The sequence below is a fragment of the Clytia hemisphaerica genome, unplaced genomic scaffold (assembly GCF_902728285.1).
Source record: "Clytia hemisphaerica strain Z4C2 unplaced genomic scaffold, Clytia hemisphaerica genome assembly, whole genome shotgun sequence".
Taxonomy (NCBI): domain Eukaryota; kingdom Metazoa; phylum Cnidaria; class Hydrozoa; order Leptothecata; family Clytiidae; genus Clytia; species Clytia hemisphaerica.
Genome location: NW_027104530.1, coordinates 1404495 through 1421283, shown reverse-complemented (window position 1 = coordinate 1421283; position 16789 = coordinate 1404495). Strand labels below are relative to the sequence as shown.

The window sequence follows — 16789 nt, the reverse complement described above, 5'->3', positions numbered from 1 at the left end:
AATCCGCTTGTAGATATCAAGGAATCGGGAAGGGAGCTTTGTTGTAAAAGTTACTTACTTGTTCTGAAGAATATCCATCCACCATCATACAAAATATAGTGATTCAATCATAGTTTTCTTACACTAATTCAATGAATCTTCATTAAAACTTTTTTAAAAGTCCCTCGAAAAGAGAATCAAATTTAAAGGGTGACTAACAGCAGCAGTTCAAAGCCCAAAAAAGAAAGCTGATTATCGAAGCTTGTTCATAATAAGGAAAACTGAAACACTTGGGATTAGACAAAAAATACACTTAAGCATCTTGAGTTTTAATGAAATATTTGCACCAAAATCCATCAACAATCAATCAAATAACCCAAATCAACCAATTAATCTTCCAACTGCCTGAAAAAATTAAAAATTAAATTCGATTTAAAAAAGAAAATATAACGACTTCTTAGAAAACAACAACATGTAACTGTTTTCTTCTGGAATACATTATAAGAAGGTTTATTTTTCCCACAAAAAAACCAAATGTTATTAAAGTCTATTCACGATAAGTGTGCACTCTTTTTTCTTTTACCTATAACTTTTGAAGGAAATCTTCAATCTTTACAAATTTGGTATCAGTGGAAAGATATTAGTGAGTGGAACAATTTGAAATAAAAAAATCTTTAAAAAAATTCCAAAAATGAAGATGAAAATGAAGAAGAAAAAAATAAAGATCTTGTAGAAAAGTGCTATAACTTTCATTTTCACTGGAGAGATTTTTTGATCTTAGGAAATCATCACTGTGAAGAAATTTTATTAAAATATTTATTCAATATAAAGTTATGATACAAAGTTAATAAGTGATTGACCCAAAAAACAGCAAAAAACTGCAGAAAACAGCGTTTTTAGACGTCAACCAGCTTATAACTTTGTTTGATATCTTTTGACTAAATGATTATTTTTGAGAATTTTTTTCACAGTAATGACGTTCGATGATCAAGGATTCACTTCAGGGAAAATGATAGTTATAGCACTTTTCTACAAGATCTTCCTTTTTTTCTTCTTCATTTTCATCTTCATTTTTATAATTTTTTTGAAGATTTTTTTATTTCAAATTGTTTCACTCACTAATATCTTTCCAATGATACCAAATTTATAAAGATTGAAGAATTCCTTCAAAAGTTATAGGTAAATGAAAAAAGAGTGCACACTTATCGTGAATAGACTTTAATTGCAATGATTCTAGTAAAAAAATACTAAAAATATGAAAAAGTCCTCGATATCCAGAACTTCCGTCTTGAAGTCCTCGATACCGTTAGCGTCTCTCGAGTCTAAAACAAACCAAACGTCTCTTTTTCGTTGCATAGAACATGTCATAAAGGAGGGAAGGTAGTTGAAAAAGTATGAAATAACCAAACATTAAATGCCACTTACAATTCACCTTGACCCGATTGGGTCACATTTGAACATTTAACGTTGAACTCTTTTGTAATCAGAGGTACAACATCTGAAACGATAAATTATACTTTAATAAATTTTACTTACCAATATTAAATGCCACTTACAATTCACCTTCACCAGATGGGTCACATTCCAAAATTTAAATTATATTCTTCTGAGAATAGCAAACGATAAATTGTGATTTTACACGAAATTCGTGGTTGCCGAATTGGCAATCATCAATAGTGACATTTTTGCTACCATTTTCATCTTCTGAAATTAATGGGACACCATAAGTAATTAAGCTTTTTAATTTAAGTAATTTTTCGTCATTATTGGTGTTCCGAATCTAAAAAATGTTTGAGTGAGCTGTAAAATAAAATATAAAAATTAAAGCTAATAAAGACTTCTTTTATGATTTATAATTGACTGTTGTTGTCTTTTGCGTTTCTGTGAAAAGAATAAAAAAGAATTAATTTCTAATGTGTTATTAGCTGTATATCTCTTGTGAAAGTTGGAGCGGTGGTTGAGAAATTACAAAAAAAAAACATTGCAACTGAGTATAGCAGTCGGTATGTTAAAATAACATTTCATTTTCTTCTTCACCAGTTATTTTCCAGCTTCATTCTTTTAATATTATTAAATCCTATCCTGTAGATTATTAATCTACTTATAAATTACCCCAGTCAAGCAAATTGACCGACGGGTATGTGCTGCGGTTAAGGGTATGTTTTTCAAAATATCAGAAATGCACTGTAAGGGTGGACTTTTGATAAATGCACTGTAAGGGTGGAAATTTCAGCAAATCTGGGTAAAATTGCAAATTTTTGCTCGAAGATGTTGATTTTTTTTGCTCTAAAAGAGTTTAAAATTTGATCCAATTTTTTTCTGCACTGTAATGGTGCGATTCTAAAAGCCAATTTTTTCGCCGCACATACCGTCAGTTGGTAAACCCACTGCCCCCCCCGGGAAATTACACTTCCAACGTATGAGGTTTTATCTCTAGTTTTAACTCTTTTATCTCAAGAGATAGGAGTAACGTTTTAAAAATATCAACTACCAATATTAATATGAACTTTAAAATTCCCTTTCGACGCCGTCGATCCACGAGTTCTTGATATGCTGATCTATAAAATAATATGGTCAATATTGAATAACTTTGGAATGCAAAACTATAAAACAACAAAACTCAGGTTCTTGGTCTTTAAAGCACTTTATCCTTCAGAATTTTCAAACTCTTCAAACCGTATGACCATATCCAACCAAATAGCTTCCTCGAGTAAAAATGATGACTAATAAATTAATTATAATAAACAGAACTATATCTTACAGTTGACGTCAATGCAGTTAAAAATATTGTGTTGTTTTCATTGTCCTATAAAGTAAACAATAGTTTTGCTTCAATTTAAGTAAAAAGAGTTTCAACACAGGTATTTATATTTCATTTGTCTCGCTTTCACCTTCATTTGTGTACAAAACTGTTTTCAAGTGCAAAAAATAATGTTTTAGTTAGTTAATTAGTCTAATTTCAACAGCTCTTTTGATAAAACTGCAGCCCAAGTAAAACAGTGCATTTACAAATCCTACGTTTTATTTTCAGAGAAAATAAGAAAAATCCGTTATTTTTACGGTACAATATTTTATACCGGGTAGCTATAACTCCTATTAGATCACACGTTATTTATAAAAGAAACTTTGATTTTAATTTAGAATTTAACTTGTACTTTCGGAGGATGGGAATTAGTAAGTAATACGAAACAAGTATGTATTAATTGTTTGGCGGAATTATTGGCTAACTACTCATAATATATATTTTGGGTAAAATCGTCCCTTTACAAACAGTATATAAAAAAGAGTTGCCTGCAACCATTTCCTTTTTAACTGTAGGGCGGGAGGGCGGTAAAAAATTTTTACACCAGTCTGAACTCAGCATTTTTGCGAAAGAAGCATCAAAGGTTACGGTTTCCCGATAGGACAGGGTGGCTAATTTGCAGAATGAATGTGAACCAGACATCCAAGGCTAAAGGGCGGAGGGCGTATAGTGCCGAAATAAATTTAAACTCTGATTTAAAGCTATACTTTAAATCCCCATTTAACTTGTACTTTCGGAGTATGGGACTTAGTAAGTAATACGAAACAAGTATGTATTAATTGTTTGGCGGAATTATTGGCTAGCTGCATCTAATTAGTTCATGCAAACCACAGTGATTGATATGGTTCTCACAAACAAATATATCGTGATGAGTTATCATTGATTTGTGAACAAGAAAACTGTCAGATGTCAGGACTTAACTGAACCTGTTATTGTTATGATGGTGAAGAATACACAAAAAAAGTTCGTAAAGGTAGGTAGGCTACTTCTTTATTTCAGAATCAGTGTCAATGTTGGTCTAGGTATCGAATACCAGTCAGTAATTATGAATGTGATATACATGTTACATATATAGAATGTAATATACATAAGAGCTAAGATTTTTAAACATCGTCAATCAATATATTGATGTAAGGGCTCGATATTTCTTAAACTTTTTCAAGTGTCGCCCTTTGAACCAAGTTTTATGAAATTTTCCATACCTCTAATCCCGGCCTCTAATATCTTATTGAATGTTATGGGCCCATCCAGAAAAACAAATAATCAATTTGAGAAACTTTGTAAGAGTATTGTTTAAATAAATTCAACTTTATTTTCATTGATAGAAGAGAGTGGCCTCTCTTATACTGCAGAACGTCCGGGATACTATGAATAATACGCTGAAAACCAAAAGGTTTGCATTTCTACGAATGGCAATGATAAATTTTTGTACCATCGGGAAAGGTAGATAGATTCGATTCATTACGTGTATAACTTGTCTATTTGTCGTAATTTTCATTTAAAAAATTTGTCTCGTAGAAACTGGAATACCCATTTGCGCCCATTTCGGCTTGACGTTATGGCGCCGAAAAGAATAACAGCAAAATTGAATTGCAGTTTTCCTATCGTCACATGCTTGCACGCCTCAGACGCCTCATCCTTTAAAATCGTCATATTACACAACTCGAGCGTGTCATACACGGTGTTAAATCTAACCAAATGAAGTCTAAAAACACTATTCCATTCCATATACAACAATTCACAACAAAGGTAATAAACAATATATATTAAAAACAATTACAGCTTTTGTAGGTCAAGTTATATAAAACCCCATCCGAAAAACCCCTGTTTATTCCAGGGTGACCGCTTTTTGTCCAAGGGAATTTTGGAGGGCTGAATTTACTCGTCCCTGTTGAATCCCATAGATTTGCAAATGTTGGTGCAAGATCATTATATTCGGCAAAATGTCCCCTGTATCAGTGTAATTCTTGCATAAAAACTCACTCAAAACGAAAATTCTTACTTGACACGTGACAAGGAAAACCCCCTTTTATTTTGTTCTTTTTGTTTCATTTTGTTCGTTTTACTTTCATGGTAGTGTTTATTTTATTTCCTTTGAAGGTATTTGGTGGTAAAAATAAAAATTTGTCAACAGGAGTGGATTGGGTCAAAGCTTCCAGTACCAGATGGCACTTCACCATGTTTCTGGCCGATAATGTGAAGTCTCTGCCCGGGGCAAGATTGGAGCTGCTGAAATGAACGAATATTCTTGGAGACTTTGGATGGAATTCCAACCATACATAAATCAAATTTTGAGGAGACAAATCTTACAGACTGTCCACAACGAAACTGAGTACGTATTTGTATTCCACTACCTTAATTGGATTAGTTTTAGTCGGGATTAAAGTTTTAACTAAATTTTTAACGAATGGCCAAATTAAAATACCGCTAAACTTATAGGGGTTATAAGTTAAAAAAAATGATTTTTAGCAGAATCCATTTATAGTACATTGCTATTGGCATATTGGGATGAATTCTTACACTTTTATGTAAAATATCATGAAGTGTGTAACGAAAATAGGGTTGTCTTTCAGAAGCAGCCACCGACCTAAAATTTGCAAATATCTGTTCGGATTTGCCAGCTGGAAGGATTTCCACGAAATTAAGAACAGTTCCTCGTTTTCCAGGGAAGAAATTTTTACTTCAGAACGCAGTTATATTTTTCCAGCTAGGAGGTAAAAAAACTTTCGGAACAGGTACAAAATTACCAGGTGATTGATTTTACGCGAGTTAACTGTTCTTATCTACCAGGGCTGACAAAATCTTATAAGAACAGATCGCTAAATTCCAGCTCGACTTTGAAGTACTTTTAAGAACAGAAACTTAATTTCCAGCTAACAGCTCGAACATATTGACAATTGCCAGATGTTTTGTAGAACAGATAGAGAATTTTCAGCTACCACTCCAGGCAACCACATTCAGAAGGAAAAGAACAGATCTCAAAGACTTTTTGACTTTCTTGAAATTCCCTCAGAACAGATAGGAAATTCTTAGACACCTTATTTTTTGGTTATCAAACTATTTTTCATAAGAACAGATCATATTTTTCCAGCTGGTCCCAATCTTCAGTAGAACAGATCATATTTTTCCGGCTGCTTGTCCCAATCTTCAGTAGAACAGATCATAGTTTTCCAGCTGGTCCCAATCTTCAGTAGAACAGATCATAGTTTTCCAGCTGGTCCCAATCTTCAGTAGAACAGATCACTTTTTTCCAGCAGACTTTTTTTCTTTAGTTCGTTAAGAACAGATCGCCATGGTTGGACGTCAGGTTGGAACGTGCCTTCAGAACAGATATTTTTGCCCCCCCCCTTCGGTGGATGCTTTCGGTCTTTGAAGTTTGGCCAATCAGACCCCCTAACATGGTCCAAAATCCGTCACATTTCTTGTTGCCACTACATACCATCAGCTGCCAATTAACATTTGTATTCTCAAACCAGGCTCAAAAAGAGAGAAAAGACCACAAAGTTTTTGTGCTTGCTTCGCTCGCCTTACTTTTAAAAATATATTTAATTCTCATAGGAGGCGCCAAAATCTAAATCTTCTAACAATGGCCTCCCCAGTTTGCCCGAATGGGCTCTTCCAGAAAAAATCCGTTCATGGGGGGGGGGGGTGGAGGATGAATTGTCCAGGGGTATTGAAAAAAAACCAAAAAATTGCAATGTCCAGGGGGTAAATTCCAATGTCCACGGGGTTCCAGGGGGTTAGAAATCAAAATGTCCAGGGGTAATTCATGAAAAAAATAATATCCTCCACACCCACCTCCCCCCCCATGAACGGATCTTTTCTGGAAGAGCCCAATTTTAGTCGACCCACCACACTACTGCTTGGCCCTAAAATATAGGAAGATTATTGAAAATAATTAATCTCAAAATCAAAATATCGCTAAATTTAGCCATCGAATTCCATTAACTTACTTCATTTTAAGGCTCATCAATTGAGCCTGGTTTGAAAATGCAACTCATATACTTGGCAGCTGATGACATCAACAAGAATTGAGCCAGATTTTGGGCTATTGTTGACTTGATCTGAGAGGGAGTGTAAATTTTGTTTCCACCGAGGATACATCAAAACTTTTCAATTTGATTGTGTATTTTTTTAACTGCAGCCACATATATTTTTTTCAAGGTTTAAAGAATTTTTTGCATTAATTATCTACGGTTCTTTTATTACAGGAGCCGTTTACGAAAGTACTCCAAGCGGCTGGTTTGACATGTCAACCTTCAAAATTTGGTTTCGAAACTCTTTCTTGCCAAACATCCAATTTTAAGGTGGAAAAATCATTATCGACAATAACCTCAGATGTCACTTTAGTGAATGAGTGATTACAATGTACCAAGAAAACGAGATTGGTTTTGTTCCACTAATTGCCAACTCCACACGTTTAACACCCTGAGACGTGGCAGTAATTTGACCCCTCAAGATGAGCTGGAGTAACACGCACTTAAACATAGCACTGAGAGACAATGGTACACAAAGTTGATACCAAAGCCAACCTTTCCATCGTCTTTGAAAGAAATGTACGTTATGTTGTTATCTATGTTGGACGGTAAAAAGAATGCGGCTATTATATTTTGATTTTTTTTTTTGTCCGCTGGGACCCCAACCCACTGGAAAATTGAGCAAAAAACTTTTCCCCGGTGGGAAAATACCCTTGAATTTCAGCCCCACGGGTAAATTGACTTTGATTTCATCCCCATTCGAAATTCCATGCTTAAAAATTGCAATCCGAAACCATCCCCGCTGGGTTTTTTAACCTTCTGCCCCCATAAGGGTTTCAATACGAATCATAAAGAAAGAACTTCCACCGGGACTGTGAGACAGGGGTGTGTAGCATCTTTCGTGGGACTCTGTTAAAAGATTTTCTTTTTGCCATTTTTGCCCCCGCAGGAGCGTAGCGACGAGGAGGCTCTCATAGTTTCACGCATAGATATTGGACTGGAATCTCAAAATTTTGCGAATTGTTTTGTTGTTGTTGTTGTTGTTGTCGCGCAAGCATATCCGTAGTTAGTCTCTTCCGTAAATGTTCGGTTTTTTCCCGGGACGGTAGTATACATATTTTCATATTACGTTATATTATCATTATTACATATTACAATTTTAGTTTTGATTTAGCTTTGAAAAGCTGAAGCGAGTGTTATAAATGCAAATCAAAACAGTGTATGATATAGCACGAATTACAATATTACTTGTGCAAATCAAAACAAACAAAATGGCAGACTACTGGTTATGATGATGATGAGCTGATTCATTGACTAGAAAAAGTGTTTTGTATGTCAAATTTTGTTTCTTGTCTTTGAAACTGAATACTAACTACTGTAATTTAGTCAGAAGTTCACTTCAGCAATGATTTCAATTCTTTTTCATTCCAGAATCTTTAAAGAAATTTGCTTAAGTTTTCAAATGTACATTTGATATTTTTGTTCAAACTCTAATTTATTTTTGTCTGTCATTTTATTGATAACTACCTTTATTGTTTATAGGGCTTCTTGAGCTCTAAATACATATATGGTCGTAACTCGAGAAAGTCCTTCTTAACTTAGTAAAACAACCGGCAAAGTACAAAAAAGATGAATGCACGCATATGTAAAGTTGAATCCAAACGTGGTTGACTTTTTCTTTTGGTCTTCAAAATAATTTACCTCACTTAGAGTGTTTTTACGTCTTTTCAGTGTGGTAAATCTTTTTCAAAAACCTGAAAAAAGTTTGTTTACTCGTTAAACTTTACATGCGTACGTTAAACTTTTTAATGCAGTTGTGATAGCCTAAATAACTTACGCTCCAGTGGTTTGGTGCTCCAAATTCTGGCTTTCTAAGTTAGGAGAGACCTTCTCGAAGGCATTTAACGATGGTTAAACTAGGTACACAGACAGTCATACAGAAACACCATAAAGGGAAAGTATATATCGCTAGCTATAAACTCAAAAAGTCTAGCTTCCTGAAGGCACGTCTCTTCATTGTCTGCGCTGCGATCAGCTTGGAGAAAAGATTGCATCATGAAAAAGGACTATGCACTTGAAAAGAAATTTAGGCGCATTTTAACTTTTCCCGACTGTACGTCTGAATGAACCACAATGGCATTCCTTTACTTTTCTTTTGACCAACAACATAGAAGATTTTACTTGAGAAGTGCAATCACAGCGTACGCTAGTGGAGCCCGGGCCTTAACTAGGATAAGTGAGTTTCTATTTCACCCAACTTAAGATGACGCAGAACTTTTTGATAAATTTTATACGCAGTATCCTCTTGACTTTTGTTTATTAGGCAAAGTAGCAATAGAGAAATGTTGAAATATAGCAGCCAATGAAAAAAAAAAGAAGCTATTTCTGATTGGTTACCTTGTGGATTTATTCACTGCGTATGTCCATATATTTTGTCTACAATCTAAGATGTCTGCGACATTATTAGAAAAGGTCTATTTAGTGAATAATAATCATGACATATATCGTTATAAGAAAGAAACTAGGAGAAAAAACAAACAAACAGGAAATGTGAAAATCAGTAAGATAATGATACCATAACTTTTTAAATATATTTTTGAGAGGCTTTTCCAGCTTTTCCTTAAATTTTATTAAGTTATCAAGCTGCATGAATTCTTCAAGTATGTATTTTTTTATAATGGAATATAATTTTTTTTTTCAAGCAAACGCCTCAATCAATCAATAAATCAATATATAGATCAATCAATCAATCAATCAATCAAGCAATCAATCAATAATTAAAGCAATCAATTAAAGCTTTATAAGTGCATGACATGATCTTTATGTGGGGGCATTTAGTGAAAGCTATGACTAGTTGATAACTTAAGATCATTGAAATAGAACTTTAAAGATAACTTTTACTTTTATATACGAACCAGCAGGGTAGATTAGAGGGGCGCAAAATTTGTGTCGGAGAGCAGATTTTTATGACACAGTAATTATCTTTTGATTTGATTCAATTATCATGAATAGATAATTACAGCATCATAAAAATTTGCTCTCCTACACAAATTTTGCGCCCCTCCTGTCTACGCTACTGCAAACAGTATGAAGTAAGCCCTGAATTCTTAATGTATCAACTACTAACGAACAAAACATGATTTATAAGTGGGAATATCAACCAAAAGACGTTTGATAGCTTGAACGGTCAACTTTATTTTCTTTATGATGAACCATTTAGATAAACCCATAGTCTCCGGGCGGGTCAGAAAATATTTTTTTCTCACCCGGCCGGTTTCCGGAAACGCTACATTTTTTTATTTTCGCTTTACTTTGAAATCTTTAATAGTGACTTAATTGCAGAAGAGTACAGTTTTTGTTTAAAACGTTTTATTAAACTCACCATGACAACTGAAAAAAAGCTACAGATATTCTGTCAGAAAGAAGCGTTGAGAGTAAGAATAATGCTAGCACATCACACGACACGTCAAATTTTGAAGAACTAAAAGAGTACATAACTTAAATGATTTTAGGTGACCGAAGAGCCGTTTCCATGAAGTGCCTTCACCATATATATTTAGGTAAGAGGATTTAGGATTTGGTAAGAGCATCGCGACACCAAAGAATTCCCCTGAATTTCATTACACCGTTTTTTGTCTCCTCAAATACCGCTGCATTTCTAAATTTACCATGCTCAAAACCTCTCTCATTTTTTTAGATTCTTGCTATCGAGGCAAATTAGAAGTACGTTTCTATTGCCTGAAGCCAATAATCCTGAAGTTGTCATTGCAACTACACCTCTATCTAACAAGCACAAGGTTTGGCTACTATTCGGAATGAATGTAGGTCCAAGACGACACAACGCATCCCATCAATTCACTAGGTTCGAATAAACCTTAGCATCCGAGAAGTCAACAATTTAGGCTCCAGATTTCGTTTGCATCCCTGACAGGTTGCTGGTAATATCAAGCACCATCGGAAGGAAAGGAAGAATAGCTATATGCATATAAAGTCATTGCAATTTGGTCCCTTTGAGTCGTGCCTTTGAGGACTTTCTTTGACGCTCCCGATGATGAATAGTCGAGATGATTTGGTGTAACTAATTTATACTCACTATGCAATACCTGGGTAGATGATGCCGATGTTGTGGACGAACGCCTTACGATTGATATAATTAAATTATGTAAAGAGGAGCAGGTAAAGAAACACTACTTTAATGGGATAAAATTTCGGGAGAATAAAATTTCGTGGATTTTGCAGATTTTTGTGTAATCTGCGAAATTTCATCCCCACTAAATTTTATCTTTTTAAAGAATTCACAAGGAAATATTGACGTTAGTCATTCAATATGTTTAAAATTGATGGCAGTTGAAAAATCAATTTGGCGTCAGTTGAAAGATTTATTTGACGTCAAATAAAAAAAGCTGGTAGAAAAAAAAGAAAAACTTCTAAGAAAAATCATCGTACTTTGACCCACCTTTGAGAATAGACGCTCAAAGGATTTTTCTCGCTTTTTGTGTGAGAAAAGTAGTATTAAATTTGTTTTATATATTGATTGATATATTGATTATATGATAATGAGCATTGAAGCACACGAGTGCTTGCAACATGGATTTGTTCTAGGCCGGACTTTAGGAGAAGGAGGCTTTGCGAAAGTGAAAGAAGCAAGCTATGCTAACTTCACTGATCCGAGCGACTCTTTCTCGAACAAGCTCCGCGCCCTAGGACATGGAAATAAGGTAAATAGCTTATGATAAATGTAAACGGGTAATATACGTTGAAATACGCGAAAGTGTTAAAATATATAACACAGAAAATTTCCGCCAATGTACTTTGTTGACCTACACGCTATTTCATATCCTTGATCCTTACGTGTGGAGTTAAGTGTTAATAAATTTTCTACATCATTCATCACCCCAAGCAGACCGAATGTCGGTTTAGGAATAATCAACAGGCATGGCACTATTTAATAGTTTATTTATTTTTACAGGTGGCAATCAAGATCATAAAGCCATCGAACTTTGATAAAGTATCTCTATTCGAAGAGTCTCTAAGACAAGAAATAAAAGCGATGCGAGCTTTTCAAGGACACCCTAACTTTGTAAGTATAAAAAAGGCTGATAATTGCATATTGTTCTAGCACTTTTAAGACCCCTGTGCTGGGACTCCAGCCCAACTGGAAAATTAAGCAAAAAATTCGTCTCCGGTGGGGAAATTCCCTTGAATTTCAGCCCCACTGGAAAATCGACTTTGATTTTATCCCCACTCGAAATTCCATGTTTAAAAATTGCACTCCAAAACCATCCACACTGGGATTTTTAACCTTGGAACAATAAAATTTCTATCCCCGCATTAGGATTATAACTTTTACCCCCTCTGAGGAAAAAGGTTCCACGGGGGCTGTGAGACAGGGGTGTTAGTTTGAAAATTTAATCCTACTCTGTGTTCAGTGAGATATATCGGTGACATGCCGGTGTGTTGTCATATTTTACTCAAAGAATGATTTTTCTATTTTATAGGTACAGCTGTTAAAAGTATTTAGCGGTCGTCGCAACACGGCCTACCTTGTGCTGGAATATTGCGATGGAGGAGATCTGTTATCATTTGATGATCACAATGAAAAAGACTCCAAAGCAATGTTCCAAGCCTTGGTAGGAGCGATGAAAGTCGCCCACGACAAAGGTATTGTCCACAGGTAAGTTTTTCTACTCCAATTCAACAAAAACTTTATCCCTTATAACAACCCCTTAATTGAATAGATTCTTTGTGGTTAAGTAAGTTCAACTATGACCAATATCAAAAGATATTGAGTTAACGGCTCTCACTAAGCATGCTAAAAATCAATCATTTTCTGCACTTTCCAATTGAGATCTTTATTCCAATGGATGGGAAGAGCTTCATCAGCTTTGAGGTTCTATTATTTTCCTTTCAATCTTTTCCAATGTCTTCTTATCAATTCCAATACAACATCTGTCCAATAAGCCAAGGATAGAATTTACTTAATTTTTTATTTATTTGTATAATTTTCAGAGATTTAAAACTTGACAATATCTTACTTGACGAGAGTGGAAAGATCAAAATTTCAGGTAAGATTTACTTGAAGTTTTTTTAACAAAATTCGTTACAAAATTACACTAAACTCCTTTACTTTTCAAGCTTTACTGCGTACCCAGCTTGAAAAGTAAAGGAGTTTAGTGTTATTTTTTAAAAGTTCTAGAATCTGGTGGAACTGGAACTGCTTTCAATAATTTTAAGTTGATCATAAGAAATTCATATTTCATATAATGTATCAATATTTTATTTTATTTCAGATTTTGGCATTTCAAGTTTCCCATCATCACGTGATCACCTCTGTGATACATTCTGTGGAACCATGTCTCATATGGCTCCAGAAGTGATTAGCGGATACAACGGTACCTATGATGCCCGATATGATGGTCAGAAAGCAGACGTTTGGTCACTGTAAGTTGATTTTATTTCAATAATTTATAATAAAACACCGACCACTACTGTCTGCACTGCATATGTTTGATCAAGCCCCTCCCCCTGGGCTGCGAGTTGAGTGCTTTTGCAATTAGGAACACTTAAAACCTTATCTCCTTAGAGACTAAGGTCTAAATCTTTAGAAAGAAAATGCTGTGTAACTATAGTTCGAACCGTAGCTTTGGTACACCATTTAAACCCGTTCAAGTGTCCCAGTCAGAAGTTTTGTTGTTAAATATATTAAATTCAATGTATATATCTACAATTTTTTCAATACACTGGATAGAACTCTTTCTAGCCGTTGAAGGGCCCCCAGCGGTTTGCGTGAATGCGTGAATGGGCTTTTCTCACTTGCGTGAATGCGTGAGTTTGGAAAAAATCGTGTGATAACGTGAATTGAAGGTCTGCGCTCTTGAAAGAAAGATGCCAATAAAAAAGTTATCGAAGCAGTATACTTCACACGCCCTATTTCATTTATTTTAGCGGAGTCATTCTCTTCGAACTCGTTACCGGTTGTTTACCATATCAACATACAAACAACCCTCTACAGTTCGAAAAACAATTAAAACGTTTTCCAAAACTCCCTTATGGAAGAAAACTATCTTCAGGTTAGTAAATATTTTGAACTGAAATATCAAATGCTTGAAGAAAAGCAAACGACAAAATCATCAATATTGTAATCCGCGATATAAGCGTTCTAATGTGAACCAAGTCCACACTCGTTCGAATAACAAGAAGCATTCAATTTCAAGATATATTTAAAACAATTTAACTCTAACCTTGCTTAAAGAACTTGAATTTTGCTTTTTAACTTTCCATTTGCCTTAAGACTTTGATAAGGATAGAATGGTCGTATGCCAAAGGGTCGAGAGTATTATAATGCTTTCGTTCTACACAACGTCTCTCATGTCTGTGATTAGTGATTTTAAACAAATAGAATAATGACTTATATATCTTTCGTTGTCATTTTAGAATTCATCAATCTCTTGCGAGAAATGTTGCACCATGACCCATCAAGAAGGGCAACAATCGACAGAATTATCAACCATCCTTGGTTATCAGAGGATTTCGATATGAAAGAGGTATGAAGCTTGAATTGTTTACACATTATCCCTATTCTTTAATACCTTTAACAATAGCAAGATGAGCCCCCACATTGCCTTTCTATTGACAGAACACTAGACTTGCTCGATGACCACCTCTCAGATAACAATCGAATTAGTAGCGTGGTGGGGTAAATTTTCTGGCGTAGGCAAAATTTTGGCAACCCACAAAAATATATTTTGTTTTTGGCCCCCTGAAACCTTATAACTTTTGAATTGAGAGCGAAGCAAGCAGAAAAAAGTCAATGGTATTTTAACTAAAAAAAAGCAAGATACTTGTGAAAGGGCGCCATTTTCGTTAAGAATGAGCACCTTTTCACGTTCCATTGAGCGTTGTCTAAGCTGGATCGAATACTAGTGAAAACTTTAAGTCTTCAAGTGAGCAATGTTGAACCTTTAAATTATGGCCTTGGACTTGCAAATAAGAGACTTTAAGACAAAAATCTCCTTATCCACTTTTACTAAGGTTTGTGTTTTTTAATTTTCTCACAGAACATTGAGCAGATCAACAAAGAGAACACCGAAGACATCAAACGTCTCCTTGCCGAGCTGGAATTGGCCAACCAAAATATCAAAATTTTGGAGAGAAAAAATGAGGACTTGAAGCAATCAATTCCTGCTTTTCTGGAACAAAAAGGCATCATTAACAAGGACAAGAATATCGAACGCTCAGAAAAGAACACCCAGCCTAAGGAAAATGAAGCTTTCATTGTTGCTTCCAACCCACGATATCCAAATGGTCACCATTTTGAGCCTACTGAGATGTGGGAGTACCCAAATGGGCACCACTTCCCCTCCGTGGAGCAGTGGGAATAAATCAACCAAAAATTATATTTGTAAATAATATATTTAAAATCTTCATGATGTCACCACCGTTAATAAAAAAAACACAAAACCTCCCTCAAATATTTAGATTTCATTATCATCACATGTCTTCCCTGTATCCTGATTCAAATTGTCAGAACCCAAAGTCTGTTGAAATCCGCACACAAATCCGTACACAGCCTGCAAAGCAGTTTTCTTAGGGCAGCTAAAGAACTTAAACCTGCACTTGAAATTAGTCTAAGATTTTAAACATTTCAAGCGCTCTTTAAGGTCTGAATTGAATTGCTTCATTTTTCAACCGACCAATAACCTTACAAAAACGTCAAAAAGTTTTCGCTCGTGTCGCGCGTAAGCGGAGACCTTAACGGTTTAAAAAAGTTGAACCTCTTTCAACTTTTTTTTTTATTTTTTCCCTCGAAATTTTTTAATGACGCCATCTTTTCTGCAGACAAAAACGATTGACGAAAAGTTTTCGCTCATTTTCCCGCGAAAGTGGAGACTGGCCTTAATTCCACACATAAAATGTCAAGTCTATAGACTTTTCCTTTGCTCTATCCTTCTTCTTTCATTCTCTTTCAATACGATATCGAAAAATGATGACATTGTGGTTTATTATAGGACGGTAACCAGTTACATTAATTCAACTAATATTCCTCAAGCAAGTGAAATACCTATCATCGCTCAAAACTGATCTGTGTAAAATATTAAAACGGCCGAAATCCGGGTTTTTAATGACATCCACTATATAAATGTTGGTGAATAATAATTCGATGGAATAGAATAACTAGAGATTATTCCTAGCCATCGTGACTAGCCGTCGTGTGTAGACATTTGAGTGTGACTTTGAAGTGGGGGTTTCAAGGGTTATTGAATACCAAAATACCGGCATTTTTTTCCCGAAATACCGGAATACCGGAAACAATTAACTCCAAATACCGTCACCGAAAATTTTTACATTTTGGGCCTATTTCGCGAGGAAGGATATTTCAACTGCAAGAATTGTTGATGAAATAAGGACTAAGAGATACCCTGTTGAAAACTTCATTTCAACTGTATTTCAGACGAACGATCTAATTTCCAAGTGTAAATAATAGGAGAAGTGAAGTTTAATTACTGGCAAAGTGCAACCATGGTTTAGATTGGTTTAGTCCGCCCATTTGTCTTGGATCGAATTTTACTCTAATAAAAAAAAGACATTTGTAAGTGCTTGAGAATGTAGCATGTATATTTTTTGTAAAAAGTCATTATTTAAAGGATAGTGGATACTTTAACCACAAAAAAGTTGCCACTAGACTGACTAGAGGTAAAGCTGTTTCTGACCCCATGTCACCACGCTACTGTTTGGGAGCTAAAGTGGTATATACGTACTGTGTCAAAACTGATTGTTTTAGAAAACCATGGGTGTAGTTTTCTTAAATTTAAGAAAGTTTAGCGCCGCAGTCGATTTTTGGAAGTCTCTTAATCTTTATGAAGAAAACAGTTCGGAAAGATTTTAAAGTTACCGAAAAACCGAAGTTTGACGAGTAACATACCCATATACCAAAGCATTTTTAGGCAATTTACCGTCACCGGCAGCATTAAAAATACCGAAACACCGTACTTTTTTTCTTAGAATACCGAAAAACCGGACAGAAAAAAGA

General features: G+C 34.9%; 1 protein-coding gene across 1 annotated transcript; it reads left to right on the top strand.

The window, feature by feature from the left end:
* The first annotated feature begins 11222 nt into the window (after positions 1-11222).
* On the top strand, positions 11223-15218 carry LOC136822340 (uncharacterized). Its single transcript, XM_067078578.1, has 8 exons — positions 11223-11477; positions 11729-11839; positions 12258-12433; positions 12769-12824; positions 13050-13200; positions 13705-13829; positions 14194-14303; positions 14817-15218. The coding sequence occupies exons 1-8, from the start codon at positions 11310-11312 to the stop codon at positions 15138-15140; spliced, it is 1221 nt and encodes a 406-aa protein (XP_066934679.1). The 5' UTR covers positions 11223-11309; the 3' UTR covers positions 15141-15218.
* The last annotated feature ends 1571 nt before the right edge of the window (positions 15219-16789 follow it).